The 21,188-nt window shown below is 36.5% G+C and overlaps 3 protein-coding genes across 6 annotated transcripts; 2 read left to right on the forward strand and 1 right to left on the reverse strand.

The window, feature by feature from the left end:
* The first annotated feature begins 4,694 nt into the window (after nt 1-4,694).
* Nucleotides 4,695-6,051, forward strand: LOC113694550 (zinc finger protein 10-like). Its single transcript, XM_027213384.2, has one exon. It carries the CDS (start codon nt 4,909-4,911, stop codon nt 5,863-5,865), a length of 957 nt encoding a protein of 318 aa, XP_027069185.1. The 5' UTR covers nt 4,695-4,908; the 3' UTR covers nt 5,866-6,051.
* Nucleotides 6,052-9,569: 3,518 nt separating this feature from the next.
* On the reverse strand, nt 9,570-12,055 carry LOC113697582 (probable ribosome biogenesis protein RLP24). Of its 4 annotated transcripts, none has more exons than XM_027217260.2 (5): nt 11,838-12,055; nt 10,992-11,101; nt 10,340-10,453; nt 10,103-10,239; nt 9,570-10,013 (listed from the first exon to the last, which is right to left on the reverse strand). In XM_027217260.2, the coding sequence occupies exons 2-5, from the start codon at nt 11,070-11,072 to the stop codon at nt 9,842-9,844; spliced, it is 504 nt and encodes a 167-aa protein (XP_027073061.1). In that variant the 5' UTR covers nt 11,073-11,101; nt 11,838-12,055; the 3' UTR covers nt 9,570-9,841. The 4 variants fall into 4 exon arrangements, with proteins under 4 accessions (XP_027073061.1, XP_027073062.1, XP_071910386.1 ...); XM_027217261.2 differs by lacking the exon at nt 10,992-11,101 and adding an exon at nt 11,135-11,195 and having other exon boundaries at nt 11,838-11,978; XM_072054285.1 differs by having other exon boundaries at nt 10,992-11,195; nt 11,838-11,978.
* Nucleotides 12,056-17,534: 5,479 nt separating this feature from the next.
* Nucleotides 17,535-18,113, forward strand: LOC113695610 (transcriptional regulator TAC1-like). Its single transcript, XM_027214737.2, has one exon. It carries the CDS (start codon nt 17,535-17,537, stop codon nt 18,111-18,113), a length of 579 nt encoding a protein of 192 aa, XP_027070538.1.
* The last annotated feature ends 3,075 nt before the right edge of the window (nt 18,114-21,188 follow it).

Genomic DNA, 21,188 nt, shown 5'->3' on the forward strand with positions numbered 1-21,188 from the left:
GCCGTGGTCAATGCGGATGCTTGTACATATATATATATTTACCTCTTTGTGGCTGTAATTCTAAGTCATCTATTTGGCGGTGAAATAATAATTTTAGTCACCGCAATACTAATCCTAACTATTTTTTTAAGGCAAAGAGATGGATACGCAATATTAATACGCCAAATAATGTGGAGACCACCCCACTTTCTCCTTTGTGTGTGTGTGTGTGTGTGTTTTTTTTTTTTTTTATTTAAAGGGGGAGGCCTTCTGTCCTTGCTAGACCAGGAATATTAAAGAAAATACCAACACTAACAACTTGCCAACAAATTAATCCGATCAGGTATCCTAAATCGTACCAAATTAGAAATACTACCATTGTACAACCTTATTTTATTTAAAATTTGACAAGAAAGCTGAATGTTATTTTCAGGGTTCAATACCTTGACTCACAATAGTGATTGATTGTTAGCTTGCTGGAAACTAACCATCAATTCACTAACATTTAAATTTTTTATTTTCAGTGGAACGTTGTAAAAAAATTCGTGGACTCTACAGATTAGAGGATGCTTTGATCTTTAGCGACTCCTATCAACCGGTGTCACCTCAGAGACAAAGGTTTAATCAGCCACGCCTGCCCCTCCACATTCAAATTTCTTAGCCTCTTGGCTTTTTCTATTACCACTACTTTCTACACCCAGACGCAATTTCTTACGAATTTTTCTATTGTACTACCTTTTACAAGAAACAAGGACCAAAACTAGGAATTGCCTTTTTCAAAAATAAAAACCATTCAAGTTGAGAAAGAAGACATGCGAATTAAGTAGAATCTCTTGAATAAAGACAATGGATGGTAGTTTAATTTATCAAGAGATAATTATCATATCTCTCTTTTACGTCTCATATTCTGGAAGTAATGAAGGATTCTGACTACTGCTCATGCTGAAGTTCGATCCGTCTACTTGAAGTAATAGAATATTGTCAACAAAGAAATAAAAGGCTAAGTAAGGTATATTTAAAATATCTTTTTGTCGGCCCAAACTGAGAAATGTATTAACTTTCCGTTTTAAGAATATTGTATCACAACAATTTTGTAACACGGCTCTGGTGAAGATGAAGTGAAAGATTCTAAATTTTAATGTTGAGCTAGGTAACTGGTATTTATCATGGGCCTTTTATTGTTTGATCAAAATTTGCTATTTTACTAAATTCTTCGAAAATGAACAATTCTTTTTTGTACATGGTGTAACATCACCTGTACAAGGTGTAACAATAGAACAACAGCGAGTAACACTAGAACAATATTTTTGTGGATCCTACACGGCGTGAAAATCGTGTTACAAGACGTGATCTAAGCCGCACAAATTTTTGAGGCCTCATCCAGGCCGTGAACTGCCTGGGACAACCGTCCAGGCCCCTCGTCCTGAAAGGAAAGGTCACTAAGGAGCCAAGCAAAACAAAATAACTGAGCTAATCCCTGACATTTTTGTTTAAGGAGTTCTGACATCTACAAGTGTTTGTGCTCATATAATAAGAGATGGGGTACCTCCAGGACTTGTCGCAGTTGCACTACCTTTTCCCTTTGAATCTATTTTATCTGTTCTGTTGCTCTGTATTACACAGTCTACGAACATTCTTGATGGCACTCTTTAGGTAAATCCTACTTCATGAAATTTCTTTTTGACTAATTTCTATTCTCAGAAATACATATGGTGTCGATATCAAAGGTCTTTGGTGGAGCAGATCATGACAACTAGATGCTAAATAATCAAGCTATCAAAATAACGACACGACAATTCGCATGCCATTTTACCCAAAAAAAAAAAAAGGGAGAAAAGAAACCAAGTGTAAACTTGATACTAGCAAACATGCGTAAAGTCCAAAACGCAAAAGCTCTTGTTTGTCAGCCTTCTTTTGCCTTATTTGATGTCGGAGAATAATTTCATTTTGAATGAAAGACGGAGAACCTTTTTCTCCGGAGCAAACATGCAAGGAGGTCGAGGATTTAAGCATAGTTTTTAAGTAGTTTTGAAGTCGCACGCCTCTGCAAACTAATTAGTGGACAAAATCACTCGAGTTGCACATCTTTTCCTATGAAATTGTTTGATTATACAATAACAAAAACCTATACAAAGTTTACTACCTTGGCACTAACCAAATTACACGAATTCGTTTAGGTTTAGAGTTGGTAGTATTTTCTGCAGAGGGAAATTGGAACTGATGGACAATTCAATAGAGTATTATTCATTATAGGGAAATTGAGTTACTCATGCAGTGTCCTCAATTTCACTGGATTCTAAATGTTTACTTTGAAATGTCAAAAAAAAAAAAAAAAACCCCAAACATGGGAACTATAAATCTCCAAGTTTTAGACAATTAAAAACCCTAAAAGGTATAAACTTCCTAGTACGTCAAAACATCTGCCCTGAAATTCACTTCACGAGCTTTGGCGACAACACCAGCAAACGTCAAAGGTGTCCGTCCCTCAAGCAGTGGTATTGGTAATCACCATTTAACATGGTCAGGTAAAGCCAAAACATCGTTTTTTTTTTCTTGGTTTTCTTTTTTTGGGGCCCGCCGGGGGAGGGGGGGGGGGGTTGTGATTCCTTATTATCTAGCTAATAGAATAATGAATCAAACTCTCCCCATCGGAAGAAATAATAGATGCTTTCAGGTCAAGCTAATAGGACACTTGCTTACATGACTGTCCGGTTTTGTTTTTTTTCCCGTCGACAGTAATACAAAGTGCGCTTGCTGGCTTCTCTAACCAAAACAATAATGATTTAACAAACAAATATCACATCATATCAGCTTAAAATCTGCATCATCAACATTGCCCTGGAACAGGTTGGTTTCAAATCCTTTGGTCAGACAAATTACTTATCGCGTGTAATACAAGTGACACACTTGAGACATATATACATGCCTTGCGTTATCTGCAATGTCGTCCTAAGCTAAAGGAACAAAATGACTCACTTTCTGCAACATTTTTTTAGCTCAAGAACTCGTAAAATGCTGCGGAAGCCGGAAACCCTTGTATGTACGTTACGTGATGGTTCTTGTTTCACCAACTAGGGTTTGTCGCCAAGCAGCTTATTTTATTGTAACGTTTCTGACAGGGTTCACGATATAAAGAGTTGCGTCTGTGTTTCTCAAACAAGCTTAGTAAATAGTAATTGACATCTTTTAATGTTGGGGAAAAATGTTGGTGCGTCTGTTGTACCGTATTTTATTTTATTTTTTTTTTAAGTGCAGCAACTCAATTAGCAACATTAGTTAACTAATAGGATGGAACTAAAGTTTGACCATATCCGTAAACCCTAATGGTGTGTGGGTTTTGATATCCTTACATCAATTTCATAAAAAGTTTAGCTGTCGTTTGGAAAATTGTTGCTATCAATCGTCTAAATTTGGAAAACCTTATAAGACCGGTGAATGAAAAAACTCAAACGCTAGCAATTACATCTGTGGATCGAATCCAAACTTCTGCTATTAATCCTTTGTAACAGCTATTTGGTCATTAGTGAGGAATCTGGTTTTTATGCAGTATTTCTCGGTTAATTCCCTGTCTGAAACAGGATTCCTGTGACAAATAAGAATTCTCTTGGTTACGAACTCGAATAGAAGCTGCACAATCAACACTAATGCAACTCTGTTTATTCCAAATGGATGCTTCTATTGGTGCTCCGTCTCGGTCGGGCCTCTTAAATTCGATACCACAAAAGTTTCTTGACGAAGGCACTGCCCTCTTTTCTCTATGAGAGCAACAACAATCGTTCAGAAAACCTTATCTAAGAGAATGGTTCGGCGGTTAATACAATTTTAGCTAAAAAAATTTCATCCCAGAATTCTCTGAAAATGTTAGGACATCTAATTTATTATTTTTGGCGGAAAGAGCGAAAGAGCAAAAACTTTTAGGTAAGCACTAATTAAATGGTGAGATATTAGGTTTTTTTTTTTTTTTTTTTGTGTTGTCATTTTGAGCTTTATAAGATGGATTTTATCCTCGAATCGACTAGATTGGTATCCGACCACTTAGATGAAAGGTGAATACATAAGGAAATAGAGATTGAGGCTTTTCAAATTGCAGCTCAAAATTAAGCAGCCAAATATACTGTATATGTGCATTCAGAGATTGCTTCTTTGGCTTACATATGCTTTTCTTGTCTTGCATTATTTGGATATCATTAGACCCTCATCTTCCCGGGGCGCACTTGGATATTTGGCATGTATAGGAATTAAATCTCTAGAAACACATGAGACTCGCGACTTCGCTACAAGCTACTTTGGCTTTACGCGAGAAATTGGAATCACATTAGTGATGAGTTGATCCCAGACAGATATTCTTCAGTTCTAGGATTGTTTAGGATTATGCATCTGTATTCTGCAAATGAGTCAACATTCAATTACCGCTTGCTGAAAAGCTCACTTGGTAAAATTTGAAGATAAAACTTAGCTTCACATATATCAGGACATAGGGTGACAAAATGCAAAATTGACTTGATGAAGCCACGAGATAACAACCAACAATTACGGTAGTTTTCTACCCTTGTTTTTTCTCCTGGAACTCGCATATAAACAATTCAATCAGTGAAATCAGATGATCTCAGTTACCATGTAACTCGCGGGAGACGGGATTATTAGCTAGGACCCACTCTATTAATTTGTCTAAACCTCGTTTCCACCTTGAGGAGAGATTGCAGAATGAATATAAATGAGGCTACAGTAATTGTGTCCCGGTGGCCAACTAAAAACCAAAAGAGTAGCTGCATGAAACTGCCAAACTAGACCACCCACCACTCTACCTTCCATCTCTAACATTGCAAAGTTCTTTCATTATTTGAGCTAATCTGCTTCTCACAGATACTCATGTAACTTTCAGTTATTCTTATCCCGGATCGATCGACGTCAATTTTCAGCTCACTCTTTATGCCCGAAGCTGGGAGATTTGAATTAGGGTCGTACATATTTTTGATGGAGCAAGCACGATATTGGATGTGGACAAAGAGGAAACATGATTTCGGTTCACATGTATTTTCAGCATCATTACCGAATCCCAGCTCGTATGGTGAATCATGGGAAGAGCAAGCTTTTGCCGAAGATGCAGCTGGAGGGCTCGGAGGTTGCACATGGCCTCCAAGATCTTACACTTGTAGTTTTTGCAGGAGAGAATTCAAGTCAGCTCAGGCTCTAGGGGGTCACATGAATGTCCACCGCAGAGATAGGGCTAGGTTAAAGCAGTCTCCAACTCCACATATGGAAGTTCTTTCCCGCAATCACCAGATTCTGAACCCCTGTGCATCTTTGGATTCACCTCAGATATGTACTTTCTTGTACAGCCATGATTCTAATGACTCTGATCATCGAGTTGTTCTTGCATCACCTTCATCGCCTATTAGGGTTTCATCATCTTCACCACCGCCAAAGATCATGGATTGTGAAGAAAAGATATTGGGCGCCCCTCAATTCTTTTCTACTATCGTCGATGAAAGTTACCAAAAGAGTAACCTGTCGTCTCCTCAATCCTGGTCAAACTTGGTTGCAGACAAATATTTCCATGTCCCAGATTCGAAGAATGGAGACAAGGGTTCCAAAACGGTTAAGTCAAATGGTAGGGCTAATGGAGAACATGTCAAAGCCGATTTGTCTGCGAGCTTGAATTTGCTACTTTGTCGAACCCGTTCAAATACATCTGATGACGCTGAAAACTTTCACACCTATAAGAGACGGAAAATGGATGAAACTTCAGTCACTTTGTTGCCAACATCAACTCTTGCTGATAAAAAATGTCTTCTTCAGTCAAATTTGCCGCCTAAAATGAGCCCCAACTCCATAGACGAATTAGATCTTGAGCTGAGGCTTGGCGATCCACCAAAGGTGAAGTAAGACTTGGAATTCTTTTTCGTTATAGCCATATGCATAGATTCTATTCCATTTTCATATTGCTCTGATGTATCATGTTTCTTCCTTTCTCTTTGCGCAAGTATGGTATTCTAATTAATTTCTCTTCTGGCAATTTACCGGGTGTAATTGTCACTATATCAGCAGATTATAAGTTTCCATCTTGTTTTCCGTTTTCGTTTTTTTCGATCTCATAAATATGAGAGGGAGGATGTTTGTTTGGCCATCTCGTGCAATTCAGGCTTGATCTGGTTCACTAAATATGATGTAATGATTGCAGTGCTTGAATTCATCGGCCATCACAATGCTTATACCTGTCAAGGGTCATCGCTATGCTTATACCTGTCTAAGAAATAGACAAATATCTTACCTGCAAGTAGATTAGACTAAAACGTTAGAAGCCTTGGTGGAGTTTTGCAGCAGGAAGATAGAAAGAGTCCCTACGAGTACAGTAGAAATTGGTAATTTTTGATGCGGGTTATGCAAAGGCAATGAGTTCAATATAAACTGTCATGCCATTTGCAGTCAAGTCATGATTCATGAACATGGATTTTCATCCTCATAACCTAGTAGCAAGTTAATAAATATGTGTGGATTCTGGAGTCGAGAAATGTCACAGATACACATAAGACCAGAAAAAGAGACAAAGAGGGATCGTGCCGGTTGATGATACTATTGAACTTCATTTGGGATTTTTACGTGGAACAAATTAGCATGTGTTGTGTATAGAGTACTGACTAAAGCTGCACGGAATGCAGCAAAGAGAGCACCTTTTTCCATTGAGTACCTCACTGACATTCTGTTTTACATAACTAAACTAGTCTAGAAGACAGGCAAAGTTAGGTTTTCAAGGACACATAAGTCAGATACAACACAACATGGATTCCCTTTTCCTTTGGATGTATTATTGTCAATTATTCATCATCATCAGATGATCAGATCAGTAGTTGCAGTTAAGTATCTTCTCCGCATAAATCCATACACTTGTGTTCTCTTCCCTCACTTTTCTCTCTTTCTCAATCCCTCCAAAAATTGCCACCAACTACAAGGAATCAATCCATTTAAGTATTTAAACAAATTCCCTTTTCTATTCACTAAGGGAATATTATTGCATCATCAGTCATTGGCATTAACAGCATCGTCTTACACCTTATCAGCAAGTAAGAATAAAGAATGAGAATAAAGAATGACCAAAGAATGAGAAATAAAGTACTATAAACTGTGACCCCCTTAAACCAAACCCTAACCCTACCTATAGTATTATCATAGCCCCTGCCTGCCTTTATCATAGAGTTTCCAGCCTCCTCACGGTGTCTAAGGCTCAAATCATTGTGTATTAACTAGCCCTATTTAATATGTGCTATCTAAGAGGAAATCTGATAGAGGATTGGATTGGGTTGGGTCGGGTGCATTTTTTGATATGCTGGCCTGAAATCCTGAGGAACCATGTGCAATCTGAAGGCAATTTAATTGATATCCTCAGACTAGGTTCTAATTAATGCTAGATGCATTAACTACGTACAGTTCGAAAGCACGTTATTAATGAGTCCAAGGATCTATGATCACTTTCCGATGTGGGAGTTTCATTTGTTAATGGTAAGGGACAGAGAACGGTATGTGTAATGTGGCAAGAGGGGCTTGTATCAGTTGTATGGTTAATAGTACTAGTATTACTATGTTTTTCGAAGAAAACTCAAATGTTTGCTTTAATGGGAGGTAAGGCGATTGGCTAGGGTTTGTCTTGATTATGGTGTACAGAGTACTGGAGTTGGGCGGGTTTGATAGTGAAGTATAGTAGTAGAAAATAGGAGTGCCAGAAAGTGCACATGGATTATCAGGTGTCCGTTTCTGTGTTTTCCCTGTGAGTGAATGGGGGATTTAGTAAAAGGAATGCCAGATTATTCCAAGCTAGCTAGTCTGTATTTCTCTGTTTAGAGAATTTTTGTAGTTCCGAGATATACATTAATTATGAAGATTTCAGAAAATAATGATTCCGTGCTAAATGTCTCTTTCTTCCCAATTGCTATATCAAAAAAAATTAACTAAGGCTCTCTCTTAAAAACAAAACTAAAGTTGTGACATTAATTTATATTATTCCTTTTTTTTTTGGGCAGAAGGCTATTAATTAGTGCATGGAAACAGGGAGAGGGTTTTTCCCAGGAAATCAGTGGCCATATATTACGAATGGTCTCTCTGTGTTTGTGCATGTGTGAAATTTTGTGCACGACATATTATTGATAAAATTAAATTATCATCGTAAGATCGGCTGAACCGAGAACTTTCCATATCCCTTTTTAATTATTTTTTTTTTTGGGGTTTCGGTAAGCGGAGCTATTAATTTGCTATAGCTAATTAGCTGTTAATCCAATACCATGACATGTTAGGCAATTGTGAGGTTTGATATTCTTTTGGGATAATTTTAGAAACCTCCCCTAAAGTTTCTGACAATTTCATTGAGCTTCCCTGAGGTTTGAAAAATTACACTTACTGCCCTTGATTTAATAGTTTTATAATCTAAATCTTAAAATATGATTGACTTGGTCAAATTTTTAAATGAATACCCAAAAATACCCTTGTGTAATGAGTTTTAATTTATTTTTCTACACAATTATAAGATTATCTAGTATAATATAAGCAAAAGGTACCAAATTTTTCATGTCCATACTTACTATTTGATAAATAACTGTAATAATAATTTTATCACTAAAATAGGATACTTTTGATGGTATTTTATTATGGATTTAGATTTATAAGATAGAAAAAAATGTTGAAATAATTCATTTAGAATTTATGAATTTTTCAAATAGTAGAATTATCATAATTTAGTAGTGGTTTTGGGCCTTTTTTATTTATTATTAATTTTAATACCAAAAAATAGAAAACAAAGATCAACAAAAATATTGAATTACATATAAGTTGACTCATAAAAAAATCACTAGTTTGGCATTTAGTTACAATAGAAACTAAAGGTAATAATGCTAGTTATACAGTTTTATTGGCAAAAATTTTTTAAAAAAGGAATAAGAATGAAAAAATAATTTTAAAAGTCATTTTAAATATAAACATACCAAATAAGGGAATTTCATTGAAATATTTAAGGGTAGTATTATCACTTTAAATGACAAGGGAGTTATGTCTAATTTTCAAAACCTTGGGGGAGCTAAATGAAATTGTTAAAAACCTCAAGGGAGGTTTCTGAAATTATCGCTATTCTTTTGGCAGACACTTAGTAGCTTCTTATAAAAGCTCACCCTTCGGAGCATAAACCACCGAGAAGATTTCAGTCAGTATTATCTTTCAGGGTAAATTCCGAGGAATCTGGTCTTATTCATTATGGTAAGGTATATATCCCGGCTTATATTAAAGAATTGCGAAGAAATAGGGAATGACAAAGTTATACTGTTCAGAGATTTCAGCAAATGGTAGGCTAATTTATAAGAACGGAAAAAATGCCGACAAATTAAGTTATAAGTGTCATAAGTTGCTGACTTCTTGTGGTTTCAAAGTGGAATTTATTCACCAAACGAAACAGAAAAATTAAACTGTGCTTGATCTTATTCAGGCTACTGCTTTTAGCAACAGGGGAATGCCACTGCCTGTATTCTTGCATACCTAAGACTAAGAGTCCAATGCAATACTGGCCACTTAGTTTCAGTTCTTCCAGCAATAATAAAATAAGAGGAGGACAGTAACCGGCAAAACTGTACTTCGAAAGGCATAAATTTTTCGACTAAGTTGTACAATAAGCAACACCAGCAGAGTCAATCATACAAAACGAATCACAGTTCCAGTAGTAAAATTCTCAAGCGTATCAACTGTGGCAGATTGTGCACTAGATGGGAACAGGTAAATTTTCGCCACCAACTGCCAGAGGAAAGTCTGAATCTCATCAAACAACTTGATCAACGAGAGCCTTAAGGACAGTCAACAGCATTAACTTTTTAAGCATGCTCCAAAACTTCTACTCTTCCATACGATTTTCTTGCGACTGCTCTTGGGAAACCTTCACCTTGATCTTTGGCAATGTGAGAGATGCCTCTTGTTGAAGAGCAGCAGGAGCTTTGACCATGTGGATGCTCTGCTCCAACTCCTTAGCTGCCTCTTTCCGTTCCATAGCTTTCTTTCCTTTCATCCTGTTCAAATTTTAAGACAAATTAGATGAAATATCCCAACGACAAAAAATGCAGGCTGTTCCGCATGAAATAATTGTAGAGAGGAGAACCTCATTGCATGGTGTCTAGCCTCCCTGTCAACTCTGACTTTATCAATTTTCTTTATGGCCTTCAATGTATTCTCTGCTAGGTTCCTGTCATATCTTTCTGGCCTATTTCTCTTCCGTTCAAATTCAAATGTTGAATCCTTACATCACATATTTGCAAATCAATAACCACACGACCAATAATGCAAATATGTAAACAAAAATTTGGCACCCAATTACAATAAACAATCAGATACTTACCTGAGTCATATCCTTCCCGTGCAATCTTCTGTAAGCCTTGGTCCATTTAACTTTGCGAGGGTTTCTCTTCATCTTAAAATTCTTGTGGCATTTTGACCTACAAAATCGGAAGATCTGCAAATAAATGATAATCAGCATCACAAGGCATAAGTAAGAAACTTATAAGATTCCAAATGTGTAGCTTATATTTCCGAGCACAGCCCAATACAAATTAATAATCGAATTACTTTTTTCCCTAGAGGTGTACGGCCTATCTCAGCTACCTTGAAACATCCAGGGCTACATCTAATCTTTGTCAAGTGAACTAATTTAAACTAGTGCTTGAGGCACGCTCCCATGGGTAGAAAGCAGGGTGGGCAGTCATTCAGTAAAAGAAAACTACCATTTTGAAATATCTTTCTCAGCCTTGGTGCAATAAAAACCAACGTTATATCGAAGGGTAATTTTGGAGATTCATTCAACTGACATTGCCCCAAAGGGCATCTCTGCACACTGCATATGGTAAGATAAGGAGCTTTCCCTGCTCTTACTAAGGGAAAGGGCCAATTGTAACAAGCATAACATCTACTAAGCCTTGTTGAGTTAGCTCGCCTAAGTGTTTTTCCAACTACTTGATACGAACACCATATTTTAGCAGGTTCACATACTTTACCTTTGCGTCATTTCTGACAAACTGAATACCATGACCCGGATATATCGTCGAGGAACAGAACCAGCATTTCTCCAACCTCATTACGCCTCAAAATGGAAGTTTTATATTTTCTGCAAGAGAAAAAAAAGAAAAAGAAAACTTACCAAAAGCATCATTTAGCTTGTATGTCCCAGTAAGGACATCTTAGGCACAATTTCCAGTATTCTGTACGTATATAACAAAAATATTACCGTTGAAATAAAAAGTATATTAAGCAAATTAGAAGCATTCAGTAGCTAAAAAGTCATAACTACTATAGATAAAAAAAATAAACAAGAAATCCTAACTAAAAGATTCAAAAAAATTAAATTGTGACTGTAATTCATAACAATGCAATAGGCCACTAATCAACTCCAAAGTAGTAAAAGCAAACTTATTTGGGCAATCAGATTTTGCACTAGTAGTGCCAAGTACAAACAAGTGCACGCCGTGCACAAACACACAAGCCACCAACCACCACAAGAAAAGCAGTGTAGCGAGGAGGGTGATATATCACCTAAACGAGACAGAACGGATAGCTTCCAACGGGATAATATTTAAAAAATTCTCCTGAATTTTCAGCTAAGAGAATAATATTGCTTGATTCTGCAATGTTATTTACACATTTGAAGCAGCTGTAAAACACAATTGGTTTGTAAAAAAAAAAAAAAAAAACCTAAACGAAGAGAAGAAGAGAGCAAGTTGGAGCAGTAGCAAGCACTGAAACAATAGAAATCAATTTCTCAAAGAAGAGCATAAAGAATGTTAATCAGTAGTAATGCTTCAGACTAAGCATAGTGAGACGGTGAATCAATTAGAGGGCCGAACCTGTTTGCTGCCAGAGGCTGGATTGTTCAGAAGCCCCAACTGAGAAGAGAAGAGATGGCGCCGCCGGGAAGAGAGAGGGAGAGTTCCAAGGGGTCGGTTTCGGCTAAATCGAAACCCTAATGCTCTGGCCCAAGCGGAGGCGGTTTGACTGAACCCCTGATTCGATGATTTTTTCGATGCTTCGGCGCTTCTGGTTCCTTGCCAATCACCACTTTTACACCCTTTACTGCGGGGCGGGTAAGGAATTTTATGGCAAAGTTCTGTTTTGGTCAATTAGTAAAAACTCAGCGTCATCATGCATCATGCATCATGGTCTACCGGTGCGTTAGTAACCAAGCTTGGCTAGCAGCCCGCATGAGTTGCGGTAAGTTATTGAAAATTATTTTTAAGTACTTATTAATTTGTTTAGTGCTTTTTTTATATAATAACTTGTCAAGTGCTTTTAAATATATCATTTAAAAATATAATTCAATAAGTACTTATTATATTAGATAATATGTAATTTGAAAATTTTTAAAAGTATTTATCTCTTTATTTGGTTCATAATATAGGATAAAATGATTAAATTTGATATTTTATTTTTAAAATCATAAAAGCTATTCTAAAAGCACAAAGTTTGAAATTTTGCTAAAAGTGCTCTCGACATTAAAAACTCTACTCTTAATTTTATGGAAAAATATTCATTAAACACTTTAGAACTACTTTTAATACTTAAAAATGTCACTTTATAAAAAACCGCAATCCCAAATGGGGCCCAAATGTAGTTCTGATTGGTCATGCAAAAATTATTGGACATGATAAATTCTATTATAGACCTACTAATTCGAAGGAAATTGAACCACCACCGACCTAAAATATTATCGATCACGATAAATTCTATTTTATACTTACTAACTTTTACACTTACTAACTCGAAAGTGACTGAACCACTATCAACCCAGACCTGAATATTTAGAATATAGGCCTAAAGATTAAAACCCTTGATCTACACCTAAATAGAGATTTAAAACTCTCTTGGTTGGGAAGCTTTTGCTGAATGCCTCCCACCTTTTTCTCCAGGCCCACCTAGTGCATTAATGTGGGCTGACCCATATTTCATTAGATAGAACTAGCAGATACGGGTTGGGTTCAGTGAACACCAACATTCTGAGCTAAGGAGACGAGTGTCATCAATGCTTGCGAGGTCACTATCACAAGTTAGAGCTTATCACTGACTAGCGTCCGAAGTCCGAACGCAGCAGCCCGCCCAACTTTGGCTTCACACGGCATAGCAAATTTAGATAAAGAGAGGAGAAGAAGTGAGTGCTAGAAAGTGGAAAAACATGAATGTATTTGTCCATATAATTAAATACGGCTACTTTCTTTCCAGGTGTAACTCAAACACCAGGCCGTCTACATACATTTGAAACCTTTTCACCGGATGATGATGAAATAGTCGGTCGGGCTGTCATGGAATCACTGTCCAGTATATATATATATATATATATTTTTTAAGTTTTACTTCTGCATATAAATCACTACACATGCACGGCATTCTACTTGCTTCCGTGCCTGATGAGGCAGAGCACGCTTTTTTGTTGCATATTTAAGGCTCGTAGAAATTGCAACTCTCGAGTCTTTTTGCCCTTGCATCACTAGGAATCAGCATCTGAGATACCGTCATGTTGACATGCCAATAAATCTCATTTACACCACGCGCTGCAACGTCATGCAACTATGAGGTGGGCAGTGCAATGAAAGTTTGGCTACTTTCACCATTTTTCGACCGTGTATGCATGTACTTTTTCTTTTTTTTGGCCGCAACATAATAATCTTATAATTTAATTTATCCTATTTTAAGAATTAGATAAAGGGATGTTCTGACACCTCCTTTGAAATTTTTTTATTATAAATGAAATTCGAATTCTTGACTTACAGTCCAAAGAGAAACTTAGTTCCTTTTTTATGGCTATCGAGCCAAAAAATCAGAAATTTTGAATTATATATATATATATATGTGTGTGTGTGTATTTTGGTGGTGGCTTTTGAGTTAGAGCCAAGATTCATTGGCTGATGAGAAGATGAAATGCACAGCGCAATAGATGAGGAATTTGGTCATCATGGTGCGTTGGCCTTGTTTATGATCATGCAGGGTTTCCAAGCATGTCTATTAATTAATGAGCTTAAAATGGGATTGGCACCACATCAGCTGCCTCTAATTAACTCGTCACGCCTAGCGACAGCTTTTACATCCGCGATTTACTTTGCAGGCGCATTTACACGTAATTAGTACATAATACTTTGTCAAGCGACTCTTTCCAATATATGAACATCTGCCAGTAGCATTTTGCTATATGGGAAAAGGCAAAAGGCTTGAGAATAGCTCTTATGATGACTAATCAGAACAAGGGGAGGTGCAAGGGCGGAGATTTTGTCCAGGTTGTCTTCCACGGGATTCCCTACTTGGTCGCGCAAGTGTATTTGTTCTGTCTATCTAAGGTTGCATTTTTTAAATCTAAAATTTGAAATATGAATCTATTAAATTATTGAATTATTAAGTATTAAATACAATATATTTAAGTGCATATCACATTCAGTAATAAGTGAATAGTTTATCACTTAATTTTGGGAGTAATTTTGCCTGGAAAATTCAGTGCTACTTAATTAATTCAAATGTTCAAATTTTAGTTATCAAACGATCTAAATATATTAAAATCGTATTCTATTAAGTTTAAGCGCTGAATTGATTATCAAATACGCCATAAGTCTCCTCTCTAATGACGTCCTTTGGCGGTTGTTAAAGTATCATTCGCCATTCCGACTTCTTCTGTTCCCTCATGGTGCCACAAATTTTATAAGCCACCAGGAAATTTATAAAAAAAAAAAGAAATTTTAATAATGCAACATTTGTTACTGGCTCTGAAACCGCGCATGGCATTGCTTTCTTCACTATTACGAGAAATTAAATCAATTTGCTAAATGTTGGTACAACTGCTGTATTCCCCAATGTTTTGAAAATCGGACCGGACCGGCCGGTTCGACCAGTTGAATCGCAAACCGGCCATGGCACCAGTCCGGTTCAATGTCATAGTTAACTTTGTCAGAAAATCGGTCAAGAATCGGTCGAACCGTAAAACTGCCATTTGAACCGAATTGAACCGGTTTTCAACCTTCCCTCTTTTTTTTTTTTTTTTTTTTACAAAATGTAGCTATCAAGATTCGAATTCAAGACCTTTGTAATAGAAGACCAATGTATTAACCGTTGCACCATCACATCTTATTTGTTTTTTTTGATAACTTATTTATATAAAGTAAACACTCATATTTCTTTTTTCCATTTTTCTTATAAAATCTCATCCTCTCATGGTTCTTTCTTTTTAATTTTCAACTCTCTCTCTCTCTCTCTCTATCCTCTTTTCTTTTGCCACTCCCTTTTTAATCAAACCTCTTTATTTTTAATTTATTGATGTTTTCTTCCATCTTTTAATTTTGTTTTTGTCCATTAAATTGAAAAAAGTTAAAAAAGAATTATTTTTTAACCCAAATTATTTAATGTCACAACCACTCACTTTTATCTCATTTTTTGTTTCTTATCAAGTTTACATTTCTATTTTCGATTTTTTTGACTTCCTTTGAACTCCAAACTTTCTTTTTTAAATTGCAATTTCTAAATCCCAAAACGTAAATTAAAATTTAAGTTCACAATATCTAAATTCTCATAGACGTAAATTTTGTATAATTTCAAAATATTATGATATTTTTGGGTTGGATTTAGATATAATTGAAATTGAGATGAAATTTATTTGTTTTAACTTATAATTTAAAAAATTTATTTTTAAAAATCTAAGTTATTAAAAAATAGTAAACTTTTCATCATATAAAGTATTAAATTAGTCCATTACATGTCTTATTTTGTACATATATATTTATATAAATTATTTTTAAAAAAAATTCATTGAACCGGTCCAACCGATTGAACCTCGACCCTTTCACTTCATCGGTTCAATTAACGGTCCGGTTTTTAAAACATTGGTATACCCTCGTGTTAGCCTTTATGCCTCTGATTTTATCAAGATTGTGTAGATCTTATGCCTCTTGGCTCTTCCCCAACAATAAATAAAGCCTATCTTCATTCATCTTTGATGAAGTTCAATGTCGATCAGATTCATTTGCCCAACTGGTCCTACTCCTAGACTTTGGAAGGCAGCTTCAGCTTCCTAATAACCAAAAGAAAAAAGGAAACAACCCCCGGGGGAGGGGGGGGGGGGTTGGTGGTGGTGGTGGTGGTTACAAGGGAAAATCTAACTTCGTTAATTAAACCAAAGGAGCCCCAATCTTATGCACATGACCGAGTGCAACCCCTCCCTCTATGTCCTAGAGCCTAAACTCGTGAAACCGAAAAATGTTTTTCGTTGCTACTGTACCATAAAGACCAGTGGTAGGAATTTGTAGAAGCATGTAGAAGTCTTATTTGTACGTATCAAGTAGTATTATTACGTGGTTTTTTTGTTTTTTTGGTAGGTAAGCAATCTGTCGTTCCGATTTGTACAAATGTACAAGTCTAGGAGGCATGGCGGAAATTTTTTATCTACCAAACATGCGACCACCAGCCACCGCAGATGACCCCAAAATGAAGAGAATAGCTAGGCGTTAGATGAAACTATTAATTGGAAATTCAATTTTTTAAAGAACTCTCTAAATGTTCAGGGTACCACTCGATAGAACAACAGGAAAAGAATTTAAAAAGACTGGAAAAGTAATCTAAAAGGGCATACGAACTCATAGAGAGAGTTTTGACGTGGCATTGCCAACAGAAACTAGAGTCCGATCCAACATCACATTAGCAATAAAAATTAGGTTCAAACACTTCGAGCTTCTCCCACAAACCTCAGGCCCTACTCCCTTTCCAAAATATCGGAGGAGTAGAATAACATTAAGGTGATCAAGGGGCAAAGAAAAAGGAGTATTTATATTGATTTTGGAAAGCAAAAAGGGACAAAAAGCCTTGTTAATAATTTACTGATGGGAAAGAATGGGAGAATAAGTCGAATTAATGGGTTAAAAAAAAATTTTTGTTGACAAGGGAATCCGCAGTCGTTACCTGAAACTGTACATTGGATAAATCATGTCTCGTGCAATAGCCCGTCAATCATATGAAGGGGTAAAACGTACTAGACAAGTCCTGTGTGACGGACAGATGTCCCAAGAGAGAAGAAAGATCATTATAATTTACAAGAGGAGAAAATGTGTCTCCTCTAATCGCTCAATTTGCAATTACATCTAGCATATACTTGTAAATTTACAAGAGGAGAAAGATAAAATATATATTAAACGTGAAGCTTCAAGAGTTATGTTGGATCTCGGTAATCACTTGCAAATTGTGAAGATTCGAAGTACGTTTTTCAGGGTCAAAAGTAGGATTCTATTTTAGTGTTGAAACATAATGATCCTTTTATTGAAAAATTTTGGGAAATAAAGCGCACGAACCCATGGAAGGGGCAGTCTTGTCATTTGAGGAGAAGATTGACACTATTGTATTTTAATGTGGCCCTCAAAGAACAAAGATGAGTATAAGTTAGCTTTACGAAATCATGCACGCTTGTTATAGTTTTTCAATTGCAATACCGCCGACCATTTATTAAATAGACGACCTCTTCGTCCTAGACTCCGCTCAATTCCCTCCGGGACCTAGGCCTTCTTGCTGGAAACTTACTGGACATGGAGATCGATCTGTCGAATGCTAAAAAGGCCGATCAAATAACATGGAGCTCTGGCGATCCAGATTTACTCGGCCACGCCCGGGGTTATAGCTGTTCTTTCTGTAAAAGAGGATTCTCTAATGCTCAGGCACTGGGAGGCCACATGAACATCCACAGAAAAGATAGGGCAAAGCTCAAAGAATTCGCGGGCCGCGACAACAATATTTTTTCATTGGACGTCACAGAGCGGGATGCTTCAGCTCCGGCTCCGGCTTCGGCTCCTAATCCTAATCCACCCTCTCCTTCCGTAGAATTTCATGATACAGTGATGCAACTTGAACTTTCTGGAGATGAAAGAAGTTGCCCCCCAACAACTACAAGGGCTTCTACTTCACCAAATCATCAAGAAATTTATCATGATTATACTGGGAATGATCAGCTGCAACTATCCTTATTCGCTGAGACATCCTCATCAAACAACAACGAAGTGGAAAGCAATCCATTTAACAGGCAGTCGAGTCATGGCGAATCATTCAAAGAATTAGACCTCGAGCTTCGACTTGGCCCAGAACCTCACCAGGCATCAAAAAGGGGATGATCCCTTTGTCGAAAGAGGAAGGGAAAAAAAAGCTATATATGATGCCAAGGGTTCATTAAAGAGGTCTACTTGCCGTTCTATCTGATCAAACCTCTGATTAATTTTACCATGCGCTTGTGTAATGATATCGTCGTTAAGAAGACTATGCTGTTCACATTAGTTCTACGACTGCAGGCCCGAAACATTTGTGGAGCAGAAGTGTGTGATCTATAGAGTATCGCCATAGACACACGATTAGGTTAGTGCTCTCCGGTTTCATGTAGACTCAGAATTGTTCGTAATTTGAGTTTATTTGTTCGTTTACTACATTTTATTCCTTGCTATCATTGCATTAATTATTGTGGTTTTTATTTCAACTCTTACAAAGAAATGCAGACGTCTTGTATTCTACAACAAAGGAGGTACGACATTTTCTTCGAACTCAGATAAGAATTTTCATTACGCAACGACAATAAGATTAGGTAGTTAGCATTTCGTTTCTAGGAAATTAAATCCGATTAAGAGGAAGATAATGACTTGTTGATCATGGACCACAAAAAAAGTTTTCTGTTGCTGCTTGCAAACAGTGTACTTACTGACGATCATAAAACTCAACATTCTGCAAGTCGCAAACCTTTGAGCTTGTCATTAGTCCTTAGTTGTGACTTGGTGGGGGATTAATTCCTCCTGACACGTTTAATTAAATGTGTCAACTGAGGTCTAGTTGATGCTGTGGAGGAAGTCTTTGTTGATAATGTGGGCGGCCGTTGGGGAAGCAAGGGGAAATTAATTACCGCCCGATCTCCTGCTAAATTCTTTCCTGACTTATACAATACTTGGATATTTATCAATCTTATGTCCTAAATTGACAAGAGAAATGTGTTTGTCAAAAACCACTGGGGTCTCTGTCATAACAGTGCCTTCTTATCATTTCGTGGAAACACACCTCTCCATTAGTGGTGCATTTTTCAACAGTCTCAGGAATGTTCGTAATACATATAGGAAAAACCAAATTGTCAACACTGGAAATTATGTCCATAATTAGCAACTTAAAAGGCTCCTGCAAATCTACTAGTATTACCCAACCTATATATTAGACATACAGTGGTTAAGAGAGGGTGCATAGAGGTTACTCTGCTGTTAAGTTTAGGGTTTGAATTTTGAACTTAATAGTTGGGGTGGAAAAAGTGTGGGGAGAAGTGGAAGATAAAAACCAAAAAACTATAACTCTATTTGGATTAGCTGTTTTTGGAAGTGTTTTTGAAAAATTTTACTGTAGCAGTGTATATGAATAAAAAATTTTTGAAAATTTTTATTATAAAATTTTTTGAAAATTTTGATATATTGTATGGATGAGATGTTTTTTGAGTTATTGTGTATTACTGTAGCATTGTATTTGAAAAACTTGTTTGTAATACATGTAAGAAATCTGTATCTGCAGATGCGTATAATTAATATATGTAAGAAATCTGTATTTGTAACATTAAAAGATAAAATAAGTAGGTCCGTTTGATTAGCATAATTTGTAAAAGAAAATTTCAAATATTATTCAACTTGCATCATAAACATAATTTTCAACTAATTTTTTGTCTCACATACGCCACGTCACATCACAAAAAATATTATAGGGTTATTCTAAATAATTTTTTTAAAATTAATTTCCTATCCAAACTGCCATCCTTATATCTGGTGTAAAATCGAATGTATAAAACAGAATATGCAATAGCAAATCCAAGGCCAAAAATTCCAGAGAAAAAAGAAATGTTCCTTTTTGTCTCACTGGTCCTTTTGGGAAGGGAAGGAAGCGAGTAAAGCGTCAGGACCTTATCAGTAGCAATCCACGCGGCCTAGTCTTGGATTGGGCCGAGGAAAGTGAGCTAACTGGCTAAGGCCCTGTCAGGAACTTGCTTGCGTTTTTTCTTCTTCTTCTTCCTCTTTTATTCGTCGAATAATTGATAAAACTCTGATGCTTTACACTCACTTCATCATCATCAATAATATTTTAGGAAAACCTTCAAATAATAGAAACAAGAGGAAAAAGGTAGAGGAGTGCTATATTCTTAGTCGTATCCACCCACAAGTGAAATTTTTGTATCGGTTTTAAATAAGTGTTTCTGTTTTTGAGGATTCATTTCCCAAATTTGACATCAAACGCACGACATTTTATTCCAGAAGAAAAAAAGACATTGGTAAAGGACATTTTAGGAAATTTTTTTCTGGGTTGTTCCTCTTTTTCTTTGGGCTGCAAAAGCAACACCAAATATTGGGCTTGAAAGTTGAAACTAAGAAATAAAAACCTGTTGATGGAGAATGTGCCCGAATCCTGTTTCATGGCGGTGTTGAACTCTCTAGCCTCAAGCATTCTGTAGACATTTCGACTGTAAAAAATGTCCTCATCGATCCCCTCCCCCAAATTTCGTATGAAATCTGAAGCGGGGAAAAACTTTCTATACATATATTATCTTGCATTTGGCCTGAAAAATTCAATCATCAATCAAGAAAAAAAGACATGGAAAGTGTTGCAGTAAGATTATATTGCAGTTAAAGAGTATTGCACTCGGTGTGGATATGAGGTAATGCCAAACCTCTAATCTACTTGATCATGGGCTGGACTCAGTTATTAATTGAATTCTTTTCACTTTCAACAAAGAGATTGGATCATTTGCTCTCCTTCCTTGGGTCATTCTGAAACGTTAAACATTAGGCCCCAATAACAAACAGGCCTAAAAAGGCAAACAGGAGCTACAAGCAGCAGCTACACCATTGTAGTCTGTAGATGGCCATGCTGATTCTGATTTCTTACCAGTTGGACAATTTAAACATTATAATATCCGATTAGAAAATTTGCAAGAGCAAAGGATATGAACCTAATTTAAGTTCCTCCAGATGTGAATCCAACCAAAAAAAAAAGAAGAAGACATGTATTAACCAATTCAAATTCCTTATTCAGCAGTCCGCCGGCAGGGGAAATTATATATCGCCGGACCCCACATCTTCATGCGAAGCAATACCATTTGAAACCAGCATTTTGATTTCTGTGAGCCTGTGCGACAGTTCAGACTTCAGAGGTCTTGGTCCTCGGGCACATATAATACT

Source organism: Coffea arabica, chromosome 6e, assembly GCF_036785885.1.
Source record: "Coffea arabica cultivar ET-39 chromosome 6e, Coffea Arabica ET-39 HiFi, whole genome shotgun sequence".
NCBI classification, from domain to species: domain Eukaryota; kingdom Viridiplantae; phylum Streptophyta; class Magnoliopsida; order Gentianales; family Rubiaceae; genus Coffea; species Coffea arabica.

What these genes read in the sequence shown, in the direction of transcription:
- LOC113694550 (XM_027213384.2), top strand. Translation starts at nt 4,909, where the DNA reads ATGCCCGAAGCTGGGAGATTTGAATTAGGGTCGTACATATTTTTGATG.
- LOC113697582 (XM_027217260.2), bottom strand. Translation starts at nt 11,072, where the DNA reads ATGAGGTTGGAGAAATGCTGGTTCTGTTCCTCGACGATATATCCGGGT. An exon ending in TTGTCAGAAATGACGCAAAG is followed by an intron (nt 10,454 to 10,991) that starts GTAAAGTATGTG and finishes ATTTATTTGCAG; the next exon opens with ATCTTCCGATTTTGTAGGTC. An exon ending in ACGGGAAGGATATGACTCAG is followed by an intron (nt 10,240 to 10,339) that starts GTAAGTATCTGA and finishes ATGTGATGTAAG; the next exon opens with GATTCAACATTTGAATTTGA.
- LOC113695610 (XM_027214737.2), top strand. Translation starts at nt 17,535, where the DNA reads ATGGAGATCGATCTGTCGAATGCTAAAAAGGCCGATCAAATAACATGG.